At 38.4% G+C, this 22,037-nt stretch overlaps 1 protein-coding gene across 2 annotated transcripts in view; it reads left to right on the top strand.

Annotated features, from left to right (window-relative positions):
• Window positions 1-20,092, top strand: part of LOC114260368 (magnesium transporter MRS2-F-like) — a 33,445-nt gene extending 13,353 nt beyond the window's left edge. Inside the window, exons 3-6 of one of the 2 annotated variants that reach the window (XM_082900152.1) lie at window positions 17,773-17,901; window positions 18,098-18,243; window positions 18,601-18,730; window positions 19,567-20,092. In XM_082900152.1, coding sequence (XP_082756278.1) covers window positions 17,773-17,901; window positions 18,098-18,243; window positions 18,601-18,730; window positions 19,567-19,848 — 687 coding nt within the window. In that variant the 3' untranslated portion in view covers window positions 19,849-20,092. The remainder of the gene's footprint in view (window positions 1-17,772; window positions 17,902-18,097; window positions 18,244-18,600; window positions 18,731-19,566) is intronic. The other variant, XM_082900153.1, reaches the window with a different exon arrangement.
• The last annotated feature ends 1,945 nt before the right edge of the window (window positions 20,093-22,037 follow it).

The raw sequence follows: 22,037 nt of genomic DNA, 5'->3' as shown, positions 1-22,037 counted from the left end.
TTTCTCCATTTTATTTTTATTTTTAACTACCAAATATTTAGTAGCCAAATTTTTTTTTTCCATTTTATAAATAAAATTATCTATATACTAATAAAATTAGCAACCATTCCACAACACAAGCACATTTCACTTTCAACCATAAAAAAAAAAATCATATTTAACATCAAATTAATATTTCCAAAAAAATATATAATTTCATACATAATAGAGGATTAAACAAAATTAATATCTAATTGTTAATTTGGCAAGAAACCAACTAACAAAAACACCAAAAACATAAAAAGTAAAATAAAATAAACTAGTGATGAAGCCAGCTACAGTCCATCCCTCAAAGCAATTACTGAAGCAAAGCCGAAAGATGCATACATAAATTAATATAGATCAGTAACATAGATCACAAACAGTTGCTAACAAAAGATAGCACAAACAGATACATAATTTTTATCCATCATCAATTCACTGATCAACTTTTCTCATTTTATTCTCAAACCAAGTACAAAATAATTATATAGAGCAGAAATGAGAAGGCATACCACAGTAATGACCATTCAAAAAATATATAGTATAATCAATAAGTTTCACCATTTACATTCTCCTGCATAAACCCATATGTATATTGTGCATAATGAGTTAATCTTCTGGGACACTATTGACAGTTTCGAACATGCTTGAAGAATTAAAACATAGGTATAAAAATTTTACTCATATGTATATTTAATTTAGGTGATTAAGACAAATACTAGAGCCAAGTAGGTGATTAATCCAACACGTATCATCATATTTGACCTTGCTGGTAAAATAACTAGAGCAAGGAGCCATGCCTACATAATCAAGACAGTTAACTATGTCAAAATTAAAAGACAGTGAAATAAAAATTAAATAAGAAAAAAGAAAATAGCATTTAAAGAATAAAAGAACCAACTCAATTGCGGTAAAAACCACACTGCAAATGTTGGTAACACAGTAGTTCAAGACTGAAGGTTAGCTAATGTAGTGCTGATTCCAGGACCCATATATATTTACAAATTTAGACTTATCATGTATTTAATTAACAAAAAAAGGATTATCATCCATTAAATGCCCCATGCTTGGATCGTCCAATAACAGATTCCCATAAACTACCCAATGATTTTGAGCATTTCCTGCATAATATTTTTAGAGCATTTCCTGCATAATATAGGAGTTTTATGTATAGTTTTATGGTGAACTCAAATTACTAAATATGCTTGATGGGTGAATGTCCAATTACATATGTTGGATACATATTCGATACCCTTCTTCAAGTTTCGAGACACTTAGACACAAACCCGCACATAACACCCATAATCAAGTCCATGTAACATAGACAAACGCAAACCTTAAACGATTCTTTTACATTTACAATAAGTCCCTTTGTTTGAAGAATAACCATTGGGTCATTTTGATCATTTTTAGTGGAGACCGAGTGGACACCAAAAGTTGTCCATGTTTTTTTTTTTTTTTTTGGACAAGTTAAAGTTGTCCAAGTTTAATATGTAGTAATAATGGATAGATAACAAAGTTTCAATGAAGCAAGGATTACTAGATTCTAGAAAAAAATTTAACCATTGTGCACCCAGAAACGTAGTGACTCATGTGCTTTCCACTAAGGGTTATAGTTCCTTAAGACATCTACAAAACAACTATCCTCCAACAAACAATGGCAACCCCCAGAACATAACATATTCTTAAACAAGTTAGGTAACTAATTTCTCAAGCGTATTATTCACATTTTTAATTGCAGTACCTGCATAGTGTCTCTTCTTTTAAGCAAATATTCCCAGATTTGATCACAAAGGCCAAGTGCATATGAAAACATGAAAATATATCTAATGCATATGAATAGCAACTCCAAGGTTCAGATAAGTCAGGATCTGGTAATCCTTAAGAAAATATCAACAACCCAACACCAGAGTCATATGCATATGAAATGCATCCACTTGCCCACCCATCAAGCATCCAATGTACTAACATGCATGAATTTCAACCCATTGTCATCCACTTAAATTGATTATTACAAATTGCAATTAATTATTAAGACCCAATACAAAGCACTTAGGACATAATGCACAATAACTATTTTGGGACAAACAATGATATATTTACAGTAACAATTTGGCAACAGATAAGATAACACAAATAGTCAAAACTAATAAGTTGGCATACCCAGATCCCAAACTTGAAACTTTATGTTGTTATATTGAACTGTTTCCACATTAAACCCAATTGTTGCATCAAATATATACACACAGAAATTAATCCACAGGTTCCAAAAAAAAGAAAATATGACGCTTTAGAGTGAAGTATCAAACTTTCCACTTCTGGAAAAAAAAATACAGTAAATCAGCACTATAATTTTTAAATTAAAAATTTTATCAATTTGTAAATCATGAATCCAATGGTCTCCAATTCCCTGATCTTCTTGGCAAACAAAGAAAGATTATGCAAACAAAAAAGAAACCAAGAAAGAGTACCAACTTGGAATTGTAGAGACAACTTCACCCATCTGAAGCCGATCTGCACAAAAAAATGAAATCGAGTTACTCAATTATCAAAATTGGGGAGAACCCAGTTGATAGAAATGCAAGATCAGAAAAGGGTAAGGGCAAAATCAGAGAATCATACAGAGAATTGTGGTTTTTCCAGCATTGTCAAGACCAAGAGCAAGTTTGTTACCAAAAAGCGAAGAGAACAATCGAGTAAACACAATCCCCATTTTTCTTCTCCCTTAGATGGAGAATCAAAGGGACCAATCAAATCTTTAAGATCCCCACAAGAAACCTCTGAATATTTTGAGAGAGAGAGAGAAAAAGCATACACGAGACAAAGCATCAATGGAGCAGAGTTCATCTTAGCGATGAAGCCTCTGGATCTCGCGGCAGTGGATCTGTGAAGATTGGCGGAGGAGGAGGCGGCGGCGTGAAAAGATCGGCGGTACTCACGATGACGATGGCGATGGCAATGGCGATGGCAGAGGAGGAGGAGGTGCTCCAGTTTCCGTCGAAAGCGAAGAAGAGCGGCAGTGAGAGAGGGAGGGAAGAGGAGTAGCAGAGATGGAGAGGGAGAGGGATGCCGAAAATAGAGAGAGAGAGAGAGAGAGAGAGAGAGAGAGAGAGAAAGAGAGGCGCAGATTATTTTAGGGTTTGGTTTGGTACAAAATATATATATATATATATATATATATCATTTTATACAATTGACGACTAAAATACCTAATGGTCGCCAATTAATTTTTTTAATCCATTCAAAATTTGAAAGGTCTCTAAAATATATCATCTTTGGCGACAAAAGTATGTTTTGGTCGCTAAAGATAAAAGTAATTTTTTTTTCAATTCAGCGATGAAATCATTTTAGTAGCCAAAACAAACTTTACAGTGACTAAAAAAACAATTTGTCACTGAAAATAAATTTTTAGCGACCAATAAAAAAAAAAATTCAATTCGGCGACGAAATCATTTTAGTAGCCAAAACAAACTCTACAACGACTAAAAAAAAATTGTCGCTGAAAATATATTTTGGAGACCAAAGTTTAGTCGCCAAAGATAAAAAAATAATTTTTTACTTTCAATTCGGTGACTAAATGCTTTTAGTAGCCAAAACCCAATATGCAGCGACTAAATTTTTTTTTTTGTCGCCAATTCTGAAATTTTTTCCGACTAAATTTTTTTTTAGTCGCCAATAATCAGTATATGCCGACTAAAAAAAATTAGTAGCTAAATATTTTACTTTTGCCGACCAAAAAAATTATTAGTCGCCAATTCCCCGAATTTTGGCGACTAAATTTTACATTTTAATCGCCAAATGTGTATTTTGTTTTAGTGATCCTTTCCATAACTCAAACGGTGTTTTGGGAACAACCTTGGATGGAACCATGTTTAAGATATACACAGCGGTTTCCAAAGCTTCACTCCATAAATTTATAGACACATTAGAATAACTAAACATGCTCCTTACCATGTCCATAAGTGTTCGGTTCCTTCTTTCAGCAACACCATTTTGTTGTAGTGTGCCAGGCATTGAATATTGTGCAATAATGCCTTCTTTTTTAAGGAACTTACCCCTGTCTGACCTCACAATTTTAATATTCTTTTCTGTTTGTTTCTCTACCACTGCTTTATAAACTTTAAAGGCATCAAGTGCCTCGGCCTTATCAAACAAGAGGTAGAGATACATGTATCGTGTGAAGTCATCAATAAATGAGATAAAATATCTCTGACCATTCAGACAAGGTGGAGTAAATGGTCCACAAATATCAGTGTGTATGATTCCAAGAATTTCCTCACTCCTTTTGGCGCATTTACTGGTCTTGTTGGTCTGCTTTCCCTTTATGCAATCTACACAAGTACCAAAGTTGGTAAAATCAAGAGTCGGAAGGACTTCATCATTAACCAACCTCTTTATTCTCTCAATGGAGATATGTCCCAATCTCCTATGCCAAAGAATAGAGGAGGACTCATCAACAATATTACGTTTAATGCCAATATCACCATGCAAGGTTAAAAGATTTTGTTCAAAAACAGGATCCAGATTTAATTTGTACAAAGCATTAATTAAAGTACCAAATCCTACAGAAACAGAGTCTTCAAACAAACTAAATTTTGCACCAACAAACTGAAATTCAAATCCAAACAGTACTAGTCGAGAAACAGAAATTAGGTTTTTTAAAAATGATGGAATGTAAAATGCGTTTTCAAGATCCAAAACAAAGCCATTTTTTAAAACAAGTCTGAAAGTTCCAACAGCTTCGGCGTGCGAACGCATCCCATTGCCCGAATAGATGCCTTGTTCACTTCCCGTCGGTTTCCTTAGACTAAGGAAGCCCTGCATGGTATTAGCAATGTGAATTGTAGAACCCGAATCAATCCACCAATCATATTGATGAGTATTAACAAAATTAGATTCATAACACATAAGAGATATGAGATTTCCTTTTTTCTCAAGCCATTTCTTATACTTGGGGCAGTCTTTCTTCATGTGGCCCTTTTTCTTGCAGAAGAAGCATGCATCCTTATTGCCATGATTTTTAAATGGCACTTTACCAAGCTTCTTCCATTTCTGATCACCTTTGCCCTTTTTCCATTGCCCTCTTTTATGTGTTGCTAAATGAGCACTTTCCACTTTTCCATGCTTCAATCTCTCCTCTTGAACACACATAGTCAAAAGTTCATTGATAGACCATTTTACCTTCTGTGAGTTGTAAGAAATTTGGAATGCTTCATATTCCATAGGAAGAGAATTGAGTATGAAATTGACAAGGAATGACTCAGAAATCTCAATCTCTAAGGACTTAAGACGAGCTGCAATGTCCCTCATTTCCATAATGTGCTCACGCACACTCCTAGAATCGTTATGCTTCATTCCTGATAGTTTGTTTATTAGGGTGCTTGCCAATGCTTTGTCAGAACTAACAAATTGCTCTTCAATAGCCCTCATGTAGTTCTTGACCTTATCAGATGGTATGATTGAAGCCCTAATGCTCTGGCTAATATGTGACTTATGAGCATTAGAATTAAGCGATCGGATCGCTCCCACTTATCATAAACACCCTTTTTTGTAGCGGAACTCTCATCCATGGGCTCAGGAGGTTCATCCACATGGAGTGCCAGATCGAGGTCCATGCACCCTAATGTTAGAAGGATTTTTCCCTTCTAGTCCGAAAAATTATCACCGTTCAAGAATAGAATACGAGAAGACTCATTAGATAGTACAGAGGTAGAAATCACTGCAATTACCAAGAACATTATTAATGCTTTGAAACAATAACTATAGTCTAAATCAACCAATGTCAAATTCAGTAACAAATCTAAATCTTCCTGTAGGTAGAGGTTACTAAACTGTATTAAATTTGCTATTACTTTATAATAAGACTAATGGGTTACAAAATATTTAAGGAAAAGAAAACTCATACATGTGGGTTTAGAGTATTCAATCCCTTTAATACCCAATCCATTATCTTATTTCAATTAAATTTCATAAATAATTACTTTCCTGTGGGACCAAGAAATTATTTATAAAACATAATTGCAATGAAAAAATGCCAAATTAATTTTTAACTTTATGTGATCAAAATACTGAGGATCACATCTTTATATCTTAAGATGTTGTGGCTACTCTTAAAACAGAATAAAATTTTTAAATATGGCATAATTTATTAATGTGAGCAAATCCTTATAGTCACAACAAATACATAATCTTTCAATGCACCTAATGTATAATACATACAATCAAAGTAATATCACATGAAAAATCCCAAGACCAAACACATGTAATTCAACCTTATACTAGATTTTGCTTAAAAATTGGACCAAAATAAATTCCATAAACCCAACACATAGTGTATTCATGCTCTTATTTCACATGAATTTTCAATGCATAAATAATTACCTTAATGGATGTAATATAATATTACATTATTGTAGATAACATGCCAATGAATCTCAAAAATTATAAAAACTAAAAGAACATGTTATAATTCACTGTATGAAATTCAATTGAATTTGCTTACTATTTAAACATGCAACTATAATAACAAAACATCCTTAACAGCATGTTAAAATTTCTTTATGAAAATTCTAGAAATAAATTCAAGTCTTTCATGCCTTTTAAAATAAACCAAATAAATCCAAATAAAACATGATAATTTCTAGAATTTATACAAAATAAGAGGATGCAGTTTTTTTATTTTATTTTAATGTTTGTCAATTAATAAAAATCAACACTTAATGACATACGATAATTTTTTAAGATGAAATAGATTCAGAACAGGAGTAATTGTAGATGCAAATACTACAATCACATAACAGAATGAATTCTACTAATCCCTCTAAGTAATTCATCATGCAATAACTCATCTTTGATAGACATCAAATTAATATTTTAATCCATCAAGTTTCATATAAATACATATTTATATATATATATATATATATATATATTAAGATGAATCAAACAATGAATATTCATTCTGATAATTCAAACTTTAAATAATGTTAAACTATATGGCACAATCACAAGTCATGTATAATGATGGCGCCATGTTGACTGAAACTTCACTATTAAGTATTAGACTATCAATTTTATATTCAAAAGTATGATGGCCTGCAAGTTCCAAAACCTCCTTGACAGAAGAAAATAAACAAAGAGCTAAAAGCAAAGACGTGGTGTGCTCAGACTAATCAAAATATTAGGAAGCGCAAACCAAAATAATATATTATAGCCAACAAAACAAATCAAATCATATGAAGAAAATTATCATGTCGAAATCATAACGGAACATGGGCCCAGCAAGTGTATAAAATAGAATGCAATAAAATTTGGTCTCCACAACATACAATAATGCTAAACAACAAGGACAGAAGGTGGCTCTGATACCAATTGTGAGAATTAAAATAATTTTAATTCAGAAAGAAGAATACATCCTGCCATGATGTTCAAGCCTTTGAATCTTTATCCTTGAATGATCAAATCTTGAATGTATAAACAAAACCCACTCACAAAACACTTTTACAGGACTATATGGGAAAAGTGAAAGGAATAGAGTTTCAAGCCTATTCTATTTACAAAACAACGTTTCTTTTTTATGGCTATCACATGTATATATATAGATAGGCTTGGACCCATATCCAAGTGTAACCCCTTATAACTTCCCACCATCAGGCAAGTTGTAAGGTCCCATGAAACCATCATATGGGATAGTGAACAGACGTTAGTTACTCATTAACCATTAAACTAATTAAATAAATATATATAATATAAATAACTAAATGAATAAAACAAACATGTGGCATATGGGCTATAGCGATCCCGAGTTTACCCTTGTTGTATAGTGATCCGGACATGTGTCCGTGGATGTTGGTAGTTGTTTATTGTCTTGTTTACATCCTTTCTTACTTTGTATTTGAGTTATAGGATGTGTTGAGCGGGTTTGTTACAGGTTGGTTGAGTTTAGAAACCAAAACTAGTTGCTCAGATCTTTGGCCTGTCCGCTCGAGCGGAGGTGTTGGCGCTCGAGCGGGGAATACATCCATCCAGTATCTTGTTGTGCAGTGTTGTGAGCTCGAGCGTAGGGTTGGGAGCTCGAGCGTAGGTCTGTTTCTGCAAAAGTGCTGAGCGAGTGCATTCTGCGCTCGAGCGGGAGGTTGGCCGCTCGAGCGTAAGTCTGTGAGTGGCCGCTCGAGCGGGGTGTTTTACGCTCGAGCGGAGACCTGGGTTAAAGACCCGAAGTTGTGACTTTCCAAATCACTTTTTGCTTTCTCTTCTCTCTCTTACTTTTCCAAAATCACCATTGTTGAGCCTCTCACTCTAGACTCTACCTTCTCTCTAGGTTTTGATCTAGTAGGAGTGATTTACTCACCTTTGGCCTTTACAAAAAAGTTGTTGATCGTCGAGGGCTTCATTTTAATCTGAAAATCTCGGGTTTTGGAGCACGTTGGGTTTTGTCGTCTTCTCCTTTGGGACTCCGAATTTGAGGTAGGGATAACCTACTCCTCTCTATGGGTTTTGTCTTTAAATTTTGGTATTTTGAGATGTTGGGCTTGGTTTGGTAATCTTGTAAAGGTTTGGGGCTTTTGTGTAATTTTACAAAGGTTGGGGTTTTATTCATAATAAACCTAGTTGCATGTTTGGCATAGAAAAATGGAATGATTGTTGAATCATTGATGAAAATGGGACCTAAGGGTTGAAATGGTAATTATGGAAAATGGTCTAATTACATTGGTTAATTAATTGGGATAATTAATTGGTGAGAAATGAGGAAATGAAATGTTGATTGAATATCCATTTGTGCATTTATTTTCTGTTTTAGAAATAACTGCTTGGGCTATCGGTGGAGGATAGTCGTGATTGTTGTAGACAATGTATGTTGATTAGGCAAACTGAAACTAATCAATGGAATGTGTGATGGAACTTAACAGTTGCTAGAATACATTAATTGTTTGTATTGTGTGATTGTATATAGAACCAATGTGTTTATATACGTTATGTGTAGAGGAGGAGATAGGGGATGTACTCCGCGGTTTAGGGGAAGATAGGGGATGGACCTCTAAACCGGATAGGTATTTGGAGGAGATAGGGGATGTACTCCGTAGACAGAGCTCATATGCTTGTCTAGAGAAGTGAAGATAGAGCTCATATGCTTATCTTTGTGAAGTATGAAGTGTGGATACAGCTTGTATGCTTATCTGTGGATATTGTTGATATACATATCTGTTGTAAAGTGTGGATACAGCTTGTATGCTTATCTGTGGATATTGTTGATATACATATCTGTTGTAAAGTGTGGATACAGCTTGTATGCTTATCTGTGGATATTGTTGATATACATATCTGTTGAGAATGTGGATATAGCTTTTATGCTTATCTGAATGTGAGATATAGTTTTTATACATATCTGTGGAAATGATGATAGAGCTAGCATGCTTATCTGTTGAAAAAGGGAAAATGAAAAGTAATTGGGACTTGTAAGTCGTTGACATAAATATGTAATTTATGTGATTGAATCAGTGGTGACCAACTATCAATTGCTAATGTTTTAGTCATTGTCCATGGGTGGTTTAGTGTATTTCTACTGGGCTGTGGCTCACCCTATATGGGAATATCATTTTCAGGTGCAGGAAGCATGCCACCTCCAAGGACATAGCTGGGAGGCTTGTGGCGGGCATAGTTTTGTCGTTTCACTTTTGATGTATTATATGTGTAACTTCAAGCCAAGGGCTTAATGTGTAAACGAGTTAGAACTCTTGTTGTAACCAAGTGTTAACTTGGAAAGCTGTAAGCCCGTAGGGCATTTTGTTTTGATGATAACATGTAATACTAATGTGACGGAACTCTAATGAATAAAGGAATGTGGTTAGTTTATATATCAATGCATGTCTTATCTGATGGGTTTATTGTTATTATTTTGAGGGCGTTACAACTTGGTATCAGAGCGTATCGGGTTCGAATACTTTGGGTACGTGGGAAGTGATTAGGATCACAATGGGTTTGTCTCGCTTGATAGAGACGTAGATGTAGTACCATATGCTATGTGTTTATTTGATAACATGCTTGTGTGACTATGTGGGTATGGGATTTAATTTCTGGGATGTTGATTGGATCCTTGAGTTTCTGGGAGTCTTGTTGGAAAAGCACTTGATCAATGCTGTTTCTAACCGGAACTCTAGTAACGTCTCGGGACTATCATTATCCAGAAATGAAGTTCGTAAGTGCTTATGTGTTTATGTGCTTATGTGGAGTGAATTACACTTGTCCACGCATTAGGACGTGAGTGTTTAGTTTCGGCACACCTATGAATGTGCTAACGTTCTGTGCTACCTTTATTAGGAGGTCAGGACGAGGAAGAGGTGCTAGGCGTGGTAGACCTGCAAGGCAGGAAGTACCGTTACAGGGTGAGATTCCGGTTGTGCAGGAGGGAGTTGGGCAGGCCAATGTGGCCGAGCCAGTGGGTCAGCAGGCTATGGGTGCCTTGGCCAGAGAGATAGCAGGAGCTTTAGGTATTCTTAGAGCTGGGAATCAGGCAGCTGAGACAGGGCCTTCCTTCTTGAAGAGGGAGTTCTTTCGGTGTAATCCGGACGAGTTTATCGGGGATCCTAAAGAGCCGCTTAAGGCAGATGAATGGCTCGAACAGACAACGAAGACGTTTGAGATGCTTGGCATCGAGGACGGAGCACTGAAAGTGACCTTGGCATCATTCCAACTGAAGGGAGATGCGGGTCAATGGTGGAAGTACGAGAAAGCTCGTGTTGGTGGTACTTGGGAGGCGTTTGTGAATGCTTTTCAGGAGAGGTTTTTATCAGCAGCAGCTAGGGAGAAGCTGAGGGATCAGTTTAGCCGGCTTAATCAGCAGGGCTTGTCAGTGGCCGAGTTTGAGGCTACTTTTACCAGTCTGTCCAGGTTTGCACCTGAACTGGTGGCGTCTGAGGAACGCCGTTGCTATGAGTTTGAGCGGAAGTTGAGGCGGGGCCTCAAGTTGAGAGTTGGTGGGTCTTATATTCGAGAGTATAGACACCTAGTGGATGCTGCAGCTCATATGGAGCTTATGATGCAGGAGGAGGATGAGGGTCAGAGAGGCTCCAAGAGGAGCCAGGATAGTCAGAGTGATGGCAGGAGGCAGAGGGGTTCTAACCCTCAGCAGTCTCAGGGTGCAGTCTCTAGATCGACCTTTCCAGTGCCTAGTGTAGGCTCGGGGAGAGGCAGTCAGGGAGAATTCACTTGTTACAAGTGTGGCCAGCTGGGTCACAAGGTTTCTGTTTGCCCGCAGAAGGGTGGGGGTCAGAAAGCTGCTTCTTCTTCAGCTAGACCGCCGAGTCAGAGTTTGGGCAGGGGGCAGCTCTTGATTTGTTATCAGTGTGGACAACCTGGGCACATGAAGAGGTTTTGCCCACAGTTGAGTGCCACTTCGGGAGCGTCTGGGTCTAGGCAGACGCAGGGTTTTCAGCCAGCTCAGTCTGTGCAGGCCTCGAGGGCCAATCCGGGAGCTTCGTCATCCCAGTCTGTGCAGCAGTCTTTTGCTCCGAGAGGTGAGCAGGTAGACCAGGGGCCTACGGGGCGCGTGTATGCTGTTACCGCGCAGGATTTAGTACCGGCTCCATCAGTAGTGAGAGGTACTTTTCTGTTTTGCAACTCAGTTGCTAATGTGTTGATAGACACGGGTGTATCTCATTCTTTTGTATCTGCTGCATTTGCATCTGTTTTGGAATTGGAGTTAGCACAGTTAGCATCTCCTATTTGTGTGGTATCGCCTTTGGGTGGTGAGTTGATTCTGAAACAGGGTGTTAGAGGATGTGATATAGAGGTCGCCGACTATAGGCTTCCTTTTCCGTTTGTTGTCATGCCCATGAAGGGTTTTGATGTTATTTTGGGTATGGACTGGTTATCGTCATACCGGGCTGTTATTGATTGCTACCGCCAGAGGGTTACGTTGTGTACCTTGAGCGGGGAGTGGTTCCATTTCTTGGGAGACCGGGTTGGTAGTGTTTTGCCACCGGGGTATGATTCGCGAGGGCGAAGTGAACTTAGTAGTCTATTTGCCAGTTTTGAGAGTGGTGAGAGTGGTGAGACCCAGGTTGTATTACCGAGGGTGGTTTGTGAGTATTCGGATGTCTTTCCCGAAGATCTTGTTAGTTTGCCACCTCACCGAGAGATAGAGTTCTCTATTGATTTAGTGCCTGGTACGGCGCCGATTTCTATGGCACCTTACCGTTTTGCTCCAGCAGAGTTGGTTGAGTTGAAAGTTCAGCTCCAGGAATTGCTCGATAAGGGCTTTGTTCGCCCTAGTGTTTCACCGTGGGGAGCACCGGCCCTCTTTGTTAAAAAGAAAGATGGTGCCTTGAGATTGTGTATAGACTACCGGAAGTTGAATCGGGCTACGGTTAAGAATAAGTATCCTATGCCCCGTATAGATGATTTGTTTGACCAGTTGAAGGGTTCCCGTTGTTTCTCTAAGATAGACTTGAGATCGGGTTACCATCAGTTGAGGGTCAGGGAGGAAGATGTTCCTAAGACGGCATTCCGTACGCGGTATGGCCATTACGAGTTTCTGGTGATGCCATTCGGGCTTACCAATGCACCGGCAGTCTTTATGGACTTGATGAACCGGATTTTCCGGGAGTTCTTAGACCGCTTTGTGGTTGTTTTCGTGGATGATATCCTTATCTATTCGTCTTCTGAGGAGGAGCACGAGGCACACTTGAGAGTGGTGCTTGAATTACTTAGAGCCCATAGGCTGTATGCCAAGTTTGGGAAGTGTGAGTTCTGGCTGAGGGAAGTCAAATTCTTAGGCCATGTGGTATCCGGGGAAGGGGTGTCTGTTGATACATCCAAGGTTGAGGCAGTGCAAGGTTGGGCACAGCCTAAGAGTGTGTTTGAGATCCGCAGTTTTCTGGGATTAGCTGGGTATTATCGTCGGTTTGTGAAAGATTTCTCCAGGTTAGCGTCACCGTTGACTAGACTGACTCGGAAGGGAGTCAAGTTTGTGTGGAGTGAGACTTGTGAAAAGTCGTTCCAAGAGCTGAAAGTTAGATTGACCACCGCTCCGGTGTTGATTATTCCGGAGAGAGAGTTGGGTTATGCGGTTTATTGTGATGCCTCACGAGAGGGTTTGGGTTGTGTGTTGATGCAAGAGGGAAAAGTGGTAGCTTATGGCTCTCGTCAGTTGAAAATACACGAGAAAAATTACCCCACACACGACCTAGAGTTAGCAGCTGTGATCTTTGCCTTGAAAATCTGGAGGCACTACCTGTATGGTGAGAGGTTCGAGGTATTCTCGGATCATAAGAGTTTGAAGTATCTGTTTACACAGAGAGACTTGAATCTGAGGCAGAGGAGGTGGATGGAGTTCATCGAGGATTATGATTTTGAGTTGCATTATCATCCGGGAAAGGCCAATGTTGTGGCCGATGCCCTTAGTAGGAAGACCATTAGTGATGTAGCTTGTATAGCCATCCGGGAATGGGAGATGTTGGGAGCACTTGGCGAGTTTGATTTGCTACTGGGCGAATCTGTCGAGGCTGCGGCCTTGTTTTCTGTTGTTGCGCAGCCTACACTTGTGACTAGAGTGTTAGAGGCACAGAGAGGTGACCTTGAGGTAGAATCCCTCCGAGAGAAGATCTCCAGTGGGAAAGTTGAGAAGGGTTTGACGGTGTATCCCGACCTGAGTGTGAGATACCGAGACCGTTTGTTTGTACCGGAGGCTTGCCGTGAGGAAGTACTCCGAGAGTTTCACCATTCGCGCCTTGCGGTGCATCCGGGAGGTACTAAGATGTATCGGGATTTGGGTCGCCAGTTTTGGTGGCGGGGTATGAAAAGAGATGTGGCTGTTTTCGTATCGAAGTGCCTTACTTGCCAGCAAGTGAAGGCCGAGCATCAGAGGCCAGCGGGTTTGTTGCAACCCTTGCCTATTGCCGAGTGGAAGTGGGAGCATGTCACTATGGACTTCGTTGTAGGTCTTCCGAGGACTCAGCGGGGTAGTGATGCTGTTTGGGTGGTTGTAGACCGGTTGACCAAGTCGGCGCACTTTATTCCTATGCGCGTGAGAGATTCGGTAGATCATCTTGCCGATTTGTATATTCGGGACGTAGTGAGATTGCACGGGGTCCCAGTGACGATCGTCTCAGATAGAGATCCTCGTTTTACTGCTAGGTTGTGGCAGAGTTTGCAGAGTGCCTTGGGCACTAAGTTGACCTTTAGTACGGCTTATCATCCTCAGACTGACGGGCAGTCCGAGCGTACTATTCAGATCCTCGAGGATATGCTTCGGGGTTGTGTCCTGGATTTCAGTGGGACGTGGGAGAGGCACTTGCCATTGGTAGAGTTTGCCTACAACAACAGTTTTCAGTCTAGCATCGGTATGGCACCGTTTGAGGCCTTGTATGGCCGACCGTGTAGGTCTCCAGTTTGTTGGGCCGAGGTGGGTGATGCACCTTTGTTGGGTCCGGAGTTGGTTAGGGAGACGACAGAGAAAGTTGAGCTTATCCGTAGGAGGCTTGTTACAGCCCAGAGTCGACAAAAGAGTTATGCCGACCGTAGGAGGAGGCCTTTGGCGTTTGAGGTGGGTGATCATGTCTTTCTGAAGATATCACCTAGACGAGGCCTGATGAGGTTTGGGAAGAGTGGGAAGTTATCCCCTCGGTTTATTGGTCCTTTTGAGATCCTTGAGAGGATAGGTGAGGTTGCTTATCGGTTAGCCTTACCGCCGCAGTTGTCCGGAGTGCATGACGTGTTTCATGTGAGTATGCTCCGGAAGTATGAGCCAGATCCATCACATGTGTTGGATTGGACTGATTTAGAGGTAGTTGAGGATGCCTCGTATGAGGAGAGACCGGTTCGGGTCTTGGATAGGCGGGATCAGGTCCTGCGTGGCAAGACCATTCCTTTGGTGAAAGTCTTGTGGAAACATCACGGAGTGGAGGAAGCCACTTGGGAACGTGAGTTGGAAGTCCGAGAGAAATATCCGGACTTGTTTGTTGTTATGTAATCTTATATTTAAATTTTACATTTCGTTGAACTTAAGAGCTTTTATATATGTCTTAAGTTGTGAAACATTGAAAATGTTTTGGTTATTGGAAGTATGTTTTGGGAACTTGCCTCATATGGCAGTTGAATGTAACATTGTATATGTTGAATATATTGTTGAAATTGGAAAGATAGTGCATAATGTTGATGCATGTTGGAAGTACATATGTTGTTTACATATTGTGATATGTCTCTTGTTAAAGGGATAGGATGACCGGTAATGGGTCGAATTGTTGAATGTTCAAGTGTAGCATTGTCTAAATTGGAGAAAAACTTGTTTTTGAAAACTTGTGCTTAATTTCGGGGGCGAAATTCTTTAAGGGGGGGAGGTTATAGCGATCCCGAGTTTACCCTTGTTGTATAGTGATCCGGACATGTGTCCGTGGATGTTGGTAGTTGTTTATTGTCTTGTTTACATCCTTTCTTACTTTGTATTTGAGTTATAGGATGTGTTGAGCGGGTTTGTTACAGGTTGGTTGAGTTTAGAAACCAAAACTAGTTGCTCAGATCTTTGGCCTGTCCGCTCGAGCGGAGGTGTTGGCGCTCGAGCGGGGAATACATCCATCCAGTATCTTGTTGTGCAGTGTTGTGAGCTCGAGCGTAGGGTTGGGAGCTCGAGCGTAGGTCTGTTTCTGCAAAAGTGCTGAGCGAGTGCATTCTGCGCTCGAGCGGGAGGTTGGCCGCTCGAGCGTAAGTCTGTGAGTGGCCGCTCGAGCGGGGTGTTTTACGCTCGAGCGGAGACCTGGGTTAAAGACCCGAAGTTGTGACTTTCCAAATCACTTTTTGCTTTCTCTTCTCTCTCTTACTTTTCCAAAATCACCATTGTTGAGCCTCTCACTCTAGACTCTACCTTCTCTCTAGGTTTTGATCTAGTAGGAGTGATTTACTCACCTTTGGCCTTTACAAAAAAGTTGTTGATCGTCGAGGGCTTCATTTTAATCTGAAAATCTCGGGTTTTGGAGCACGTTGGGTTTTGTCGTCTTCTCCTTTGGGACTCCGAATTTGAGGTAGGGATAACCTACTCCTCTCTATGGGTTTTGTCTTTAAATTTTGGTATTTTGAGATGTTGGGCTTGGTTTGGTAATCTTGTAAAGGTTTGGGGCTTTTGTGTAATTTTACAAAGGTTGGGGTTTTATTCATAATAAACCTAGTTGCATGTTTGGCATAGAAAAATGGAATGATTGTTGAATCATTGATGAAAATGGGACCTAAGGGTTGAAATGGTAATTATGGAAAATGGTCTAATTACATTGGTTAATTAATTGGGATAATTAATTGGTGAGAAATGAGGAAATGAAATGTTGATTGAATATCCATTTGTGCATTTATTTTCTGTTTTAGAAATAACTGCTTGGGCTATCGGTGGAGGATAGTCGTGATTGTTGTAGACAATGTATGTTGATTAGGCAAACTGAAACTAATCAATGGAATGTGTGATGGAACTTAACAGTTGCTAGAATACATTAATTGTTTGTATTGTGTGATTGTATATAGAACCAATGTGTTTATATACGTTATGTGTAGAGGAGGAGATAGGGGATGTACTCCGCGGTTTAGGGGAAGATAGGGGATGGACCTCTAAACCGGATAGGTATTTGGAGGAGATAGGGGATGTACTCCGTAGACAGAGCTCATATGCTTGTCTAGAGAAGTGAAGATAGAGCTCATATGCTTATCTTTGTGAAGTATGAAGTGTGGATACAGCTTATATGCTTATCTGTGGATATTGTTGATATACATATCTGTTGTAAAGTGTGGATACAGCTTGTATGCTTATCTGTGGATATTGTTGATATACATATCTGTTGTAAAGTGTGGATACAGCTTGTATGCTTATCTGTGGATATTGTTGATATACATATCTGTTGAGAATGTGGATATAGCTTTTATGCTTATCTGAATGTGAGATATAGTTTTTATACATATCTGTGGAAATGATGATAGAGCTAGCATGCTTATCTGTTGAAAAAGGGAAAATGAAAAGTAATTGGGACTTGTAAGTCGTTGACATAAATATGTAATTTATGTGATTGAATCAGTGGTGACCAACTATCAATTGCTAATGTTTTAGTCATTGTCCATGGGTGGTTTAGTGTATTTCTACTGGGCTGTGGCTCACCCTATATGGGAATATCATTTTCAGGTGCAGGAAGCATGCCACCTCCAAGGACATAGCTGGGAGGCTTGTGGCGGGCATAGTTTTGTCGTTTCACTTTTGATGTATTATATGTGTAACTTCAAGCCAAGGGCTTAATGTGTAAACGAGTTAGAACTCTTGTTGTAACCAAGTGTTAACTTGGAAAGCTGTAAGCCCGTAGGGCATTTTGTTTTGATGATAACATGTAATACTAATGTGACGGAACTCTAATGAATAAAGGAATGTGGTTAGTTTATATATCAATGCATGTCTTATCTGATGGGTTTATTGTTATTATTTTGAGGGCGTTACATGGGCCACTTTATGGATATTCTTACATTAAAATCTTTCAAACAATGTAAATCATGCATCAAATGCCATGAATCAATCTTCTTGTTGGTTGTGGACCTTTTACTGAGATACCATTGAAGCATGTATGATCTTTGAATGCATTCACCTTTTTTGTTTTTCTTTTTTCACAAATTAGGTTTCACTGGAAGTTGAGTTTTCAGTTTTTAGTTAATGCTTAACTATATCATCAAAGTGGTCTAATTTCAGTTTCTTTAGAGATGTAATTTTTACAAATCTGTGTTGGTATATTTATCCAGACTTCCACATTAGAAGAAGAGGCATACCCAGCTTTAAATGAGTTATCAACTAAAACCAGTATGCATAATCTCAAACACGTGAGAGTCATAAAAGGTCGTTTGGTTGCTTTGTCTGGGCGTGTGCAAAAGGTATAGTATTATCTCATTGACTTCATTAATACTCATCACTTTTTAGTTTTGTTAATTGTTTTCCATTGCATCACATTAATTCTTGATAAGGGACTTTTCTTTTCTTTTCCCTTTTTCTATATAAAAAAAAAAATTTCTTGTTCAGAAAAGTAGCGTATTGATTCAAAATAATGATATTATGCCATATATTTTATAGGTGAGGGATGAATTTGAACATCTACTGGATGACGACATAGATATGGTTCGAATGTACTTGACTGATAAGCTTGCCACCTTGCAATCTGAAGGTTTAGAAGATGAACTAGGGAATGATGCAAATGCATTTAAATCGGGCAATGATAGGTAAATTAATTTCCATTTAGATTCTTGTAATATCTTTTCATGTGGAATAATTTAGAAGTTTTCTTTATTATACAAAGATCATCAAGACATTATTGAAAAACTACATTGTCAATGTTGGTTTTGCAGCAACACTAACTGAGTAACTTCCCGATAAATCTCATAGTCTAATTTTTCAATGTTGGTTTAGGTTTGATCTTGTTTTCCCGATAAATCTCATAGTCTAATTTGAACCCTGTCTAGGTATTGATTTTACCTTCACCTATAACTATTAAGGCATTAATAAACAAAGAAGTTCTTATTTTTCAATAAATTTTAACTCAATGTGCTTCATCATGCTTGTTGGTTTTCAATTTTCAGTGATGAGGATGTGAGCAGCAAAAGCAGTACTATAGATGTAAGTGATCTCAAACCAAATGTTGAAGAGTTGGAAATGCTATTGGGAGCCTACTTTGTGCAAATAGAAGGAATATTAAACAAACTATCAACGGTATGCTAAACTTCTCTTTGTTTTTACCTTTTAGATATTGCTACCCCACTTCTAATTCCTAAAGTAGATTTGTTTGGTTATTTGGAAACTTTAGAGGAAAAAGAAGAGTTAGGAGGGATCAAAAGCACAACAGAGCAGATGGTACTCTCTTTGTCTGTCTGTTTGGTTGAGCAGAAAGTGTTACTTTGTTTCACCAAAATACTTTTACTTATCAGCGAAGGGTGTTTATTTGAAGGGGGGAAAATGTGAGTAAAATGTTTCCCTTTTTCCCTTCTTCCTCTTCACACATATTAGGATGATTGATTTTGATGAAGTTTTTCTTTCCCCACCCTTTTCTTTCCTGCCAATGAAGGAAATTGTTTCCATCCTCCCATCTACTTTCCCCACTTCCTTTTTCCCAATCCTCCCGAGGGAATGATAAGTGTTCCACATGTGGGTTCCACCCTTCTTCTGTGATTAGTTCTATGAAAAATTTATGTGCATATAGCACAGCTGATCGTCCCTTCAATGACATGTATACCAAAATTACAATGATGTTATATGACTTTAGCATGCTATATGAAATTTAATGACAACTCCTTTTAACTATACAAAATCAAAGAACATGTCAATATTTGTAGTTGGTTAAATTCTTTATCACGCAGTCCTATATCTCATGTCTTGTGTCTTTGGTTTCTTTGTATTCCATCCAAAAAAAAAAAAATCTTTTAAAAATTTTCAGCAATGAATAAAAGAGTGAAAAAAATAAAATAATAATAAAAAAAATGAGATGGTGTTTCTTCTGAATCTGTCAAGATCATTCTAATGCTGTAATTCTTCTTGTTTGGTTTTTAAAGCTACGCGAATACATCCACAACATAGAGGACTACATCAACATCGTATTGGATGACAAACAGAATCAACTCCTGCGAATGGGCGTAATTATTTCTACAGCAACTCTGATGATGCACTCAGGGATCGTGGCTTCAGGTTACTTTGGCATGAACATCGACATTTCTATCACTGATTCCGCAACCCTTGGACAGTGGTCTGGGATTGTTGGAGGTATAACTGTTTTTCCAATTATTTTATTTGCCATAGCCATGTTGCTGTTCAAGTGGTTAAAGCTTCTTGGCTGAGGACTAACTAACTTCTCACGAGAGGTTAGATATAACAATATTTGCTACAAATATATCATTATCTATCTCCAAGTTAGATACAATTAAAAAATCTTTGGATCTAGTGTATCATATAAGAGGGTATGTTTAATGACATATGGGAAGTCTATGGTGTGTTTTGAATTTTTTTTTCCTTCTCTGTACTAAGGTCATGTATGTAAAAGGATATCACACTCATAACTAAAATATATAATTATATTGTGTATTCTTTTGAGCTTTTTTCCAGATTTGTTGATTTGCAAAAAGAAAAAATAGAAACCCAATTACTTAATGTTTGACCCCATGGGGCCATTTTCTAGGTGTACTGAGCTTGAAATTGTTGGAAATTTTGGTTTTGTAGGCTTATTTTGGGCAGTCTTTGAGCCCAAATTTAAGTGGGGCCCACACGTAGTTTGAGGTAGGTCCAAGTGGTGACATGTTTCTTACCGCATGGCAAGTTACAAGGTGAAGACGGATTGTCAAGACCATTTATGAGTGAATGAGAAGTTGACATCGTTTTTAATTTCGTGAAATAGGAAGTTGAAGAGTCAAACGTCGGTTACCTTGTTTTGGATGTTCCATATAGAAACAATAAGAGAGCTTATATAAGTATATAAGCTTTACATTGACATACTTGGGATGGGTCCTAAGGGGCACCCCAAGTTTTGTAAGGAGAGGAGTTATTGACAAAATGAGTTTGACCCAAATCCACCACACGTGCGCCACAGTCAGTCCAGTCGGACCGGGCACAGGTGCATGTTGTGGGTTGGGTTGGGTTGTAGCTTTAATTTGAATTTTTTCAAAAATTCTAGCAGAAAATTTGAAATCCTAATGGATTAATTCAAATGTTTACACCAAAATTTGAATTCGAATTTTTTGCTTCCCATAACAGTGCCTCTCCGGTTGCCTCTCTTCATTTTCCGGTGGTTCTAGGTTTCACACCTGTTCGAAAGGTTTTCTGCCCTTCCGAATAGAAACCTCGTGGCTTATAAATACAAGATCCTCCAGCAGATTCAATTCATTCCATTTTTCCTTTCATGTTTTCCTTCTGTGCTGCATTTATTCTTCATACTAATTCATAGAGTTTTAAGAGAGTTTCTAAATTCAGGTTCTGGTTAGCCAGAACAAATTGTTTGTAGTGCTACTACAATCTGTGTGAGTGATCAATGTATCCTGGAAAAAAGGCTCCGATAATCCGTTAGCACCTGTGTGGCGGCGAATCTGTATTAAGATTGTTAGAACAATTTTCTATATTTAGAATTTTAATGGCTACTGAAATTGCTCAAACCTTTGACCCGATCGATGTTGCAACTGCCTCAATCCCTCCTACTGTTGTGATAGTCCCAGTATATCACAGGGAAAAGCCAGAAAAGTTCCTAGGAACTAACTTTAAAAGATGGTAGTAAAAAATGTTGTTCTATGTTACGACATTAAATTTGGCACGTTTCCTTCATAAAGATGTTCTTGTTCTAAAGGATGATGAAACCAACTAACAAGTGGTTGTTGTAGTCGATACTTGGAAGCATGCGGATTTCCTTTGCCGCAACTATATCTTGAATGGGCTTGATAATACATAAGACAACCTTTATAGCCCTATCAAGACAACAAAGGAATTATGGGAGTCCTTGGAGAAAAAATAGAAAACAAAAGATGTTAGCTCGAAAAAATTTGTTGTGGGCAAATTTCTAGATTTTGTAATGGTTGATTCAAAAACTATGATCAGACAAGTTCAGGGTCTTTAACTCATTTTGCATGACATCCATGCTGAAGGCATGTCACTAAACGAGTCCTTTCAAGTTGTTGCCCTAATTGAAAAGTTACCACAAGGTTGGAAGGAATTCAAGAATTATTTCAAATACAAGTGCAAAGAAATGACTTTAGAGGAATTGATTATGCATTTGAGGATTGAGGAAGACAACCAAACTTGTGAGAAGAAGCTTGGAAAGCATCCTATGGAGTCAAAGCTAATGTAGTGGAACATGCACCAAAAGCAAAGAAACAGAAATTTACTAGAGAAAGTTCCTCACAAGGCTCTGAGGGAAGGGAAACCAAGAAATTCAAGTTTAACGACAAATGCTACATTTGTGACAAAGGACACTGGGCCAAAGATTGTCGTAGCAAGCTCAAAGGTAAATGAAGTTCAAGTAAGAAACCTGCTCAAGCCAATGTCA

Source organism: Camellia sinensis, chromosome 12 (genome assembly GCF_055761805.1).
Source record: "Camellia sinensis isolate YWXY chromosome 12, ASM5576180v1, whole genome shotgun sequence".
Classification (NCBI taxonomy): Eukaryota; Viridiplantae; Streptophyta; class Magnoliopsida; order Ericales; family Theaceae; genus Camellia; species Camellia sinensis.
Note: the sequence above shows the minus strand (reverse complement) of the source record. Positions and strands in the feature narration are given on the sequence as shown.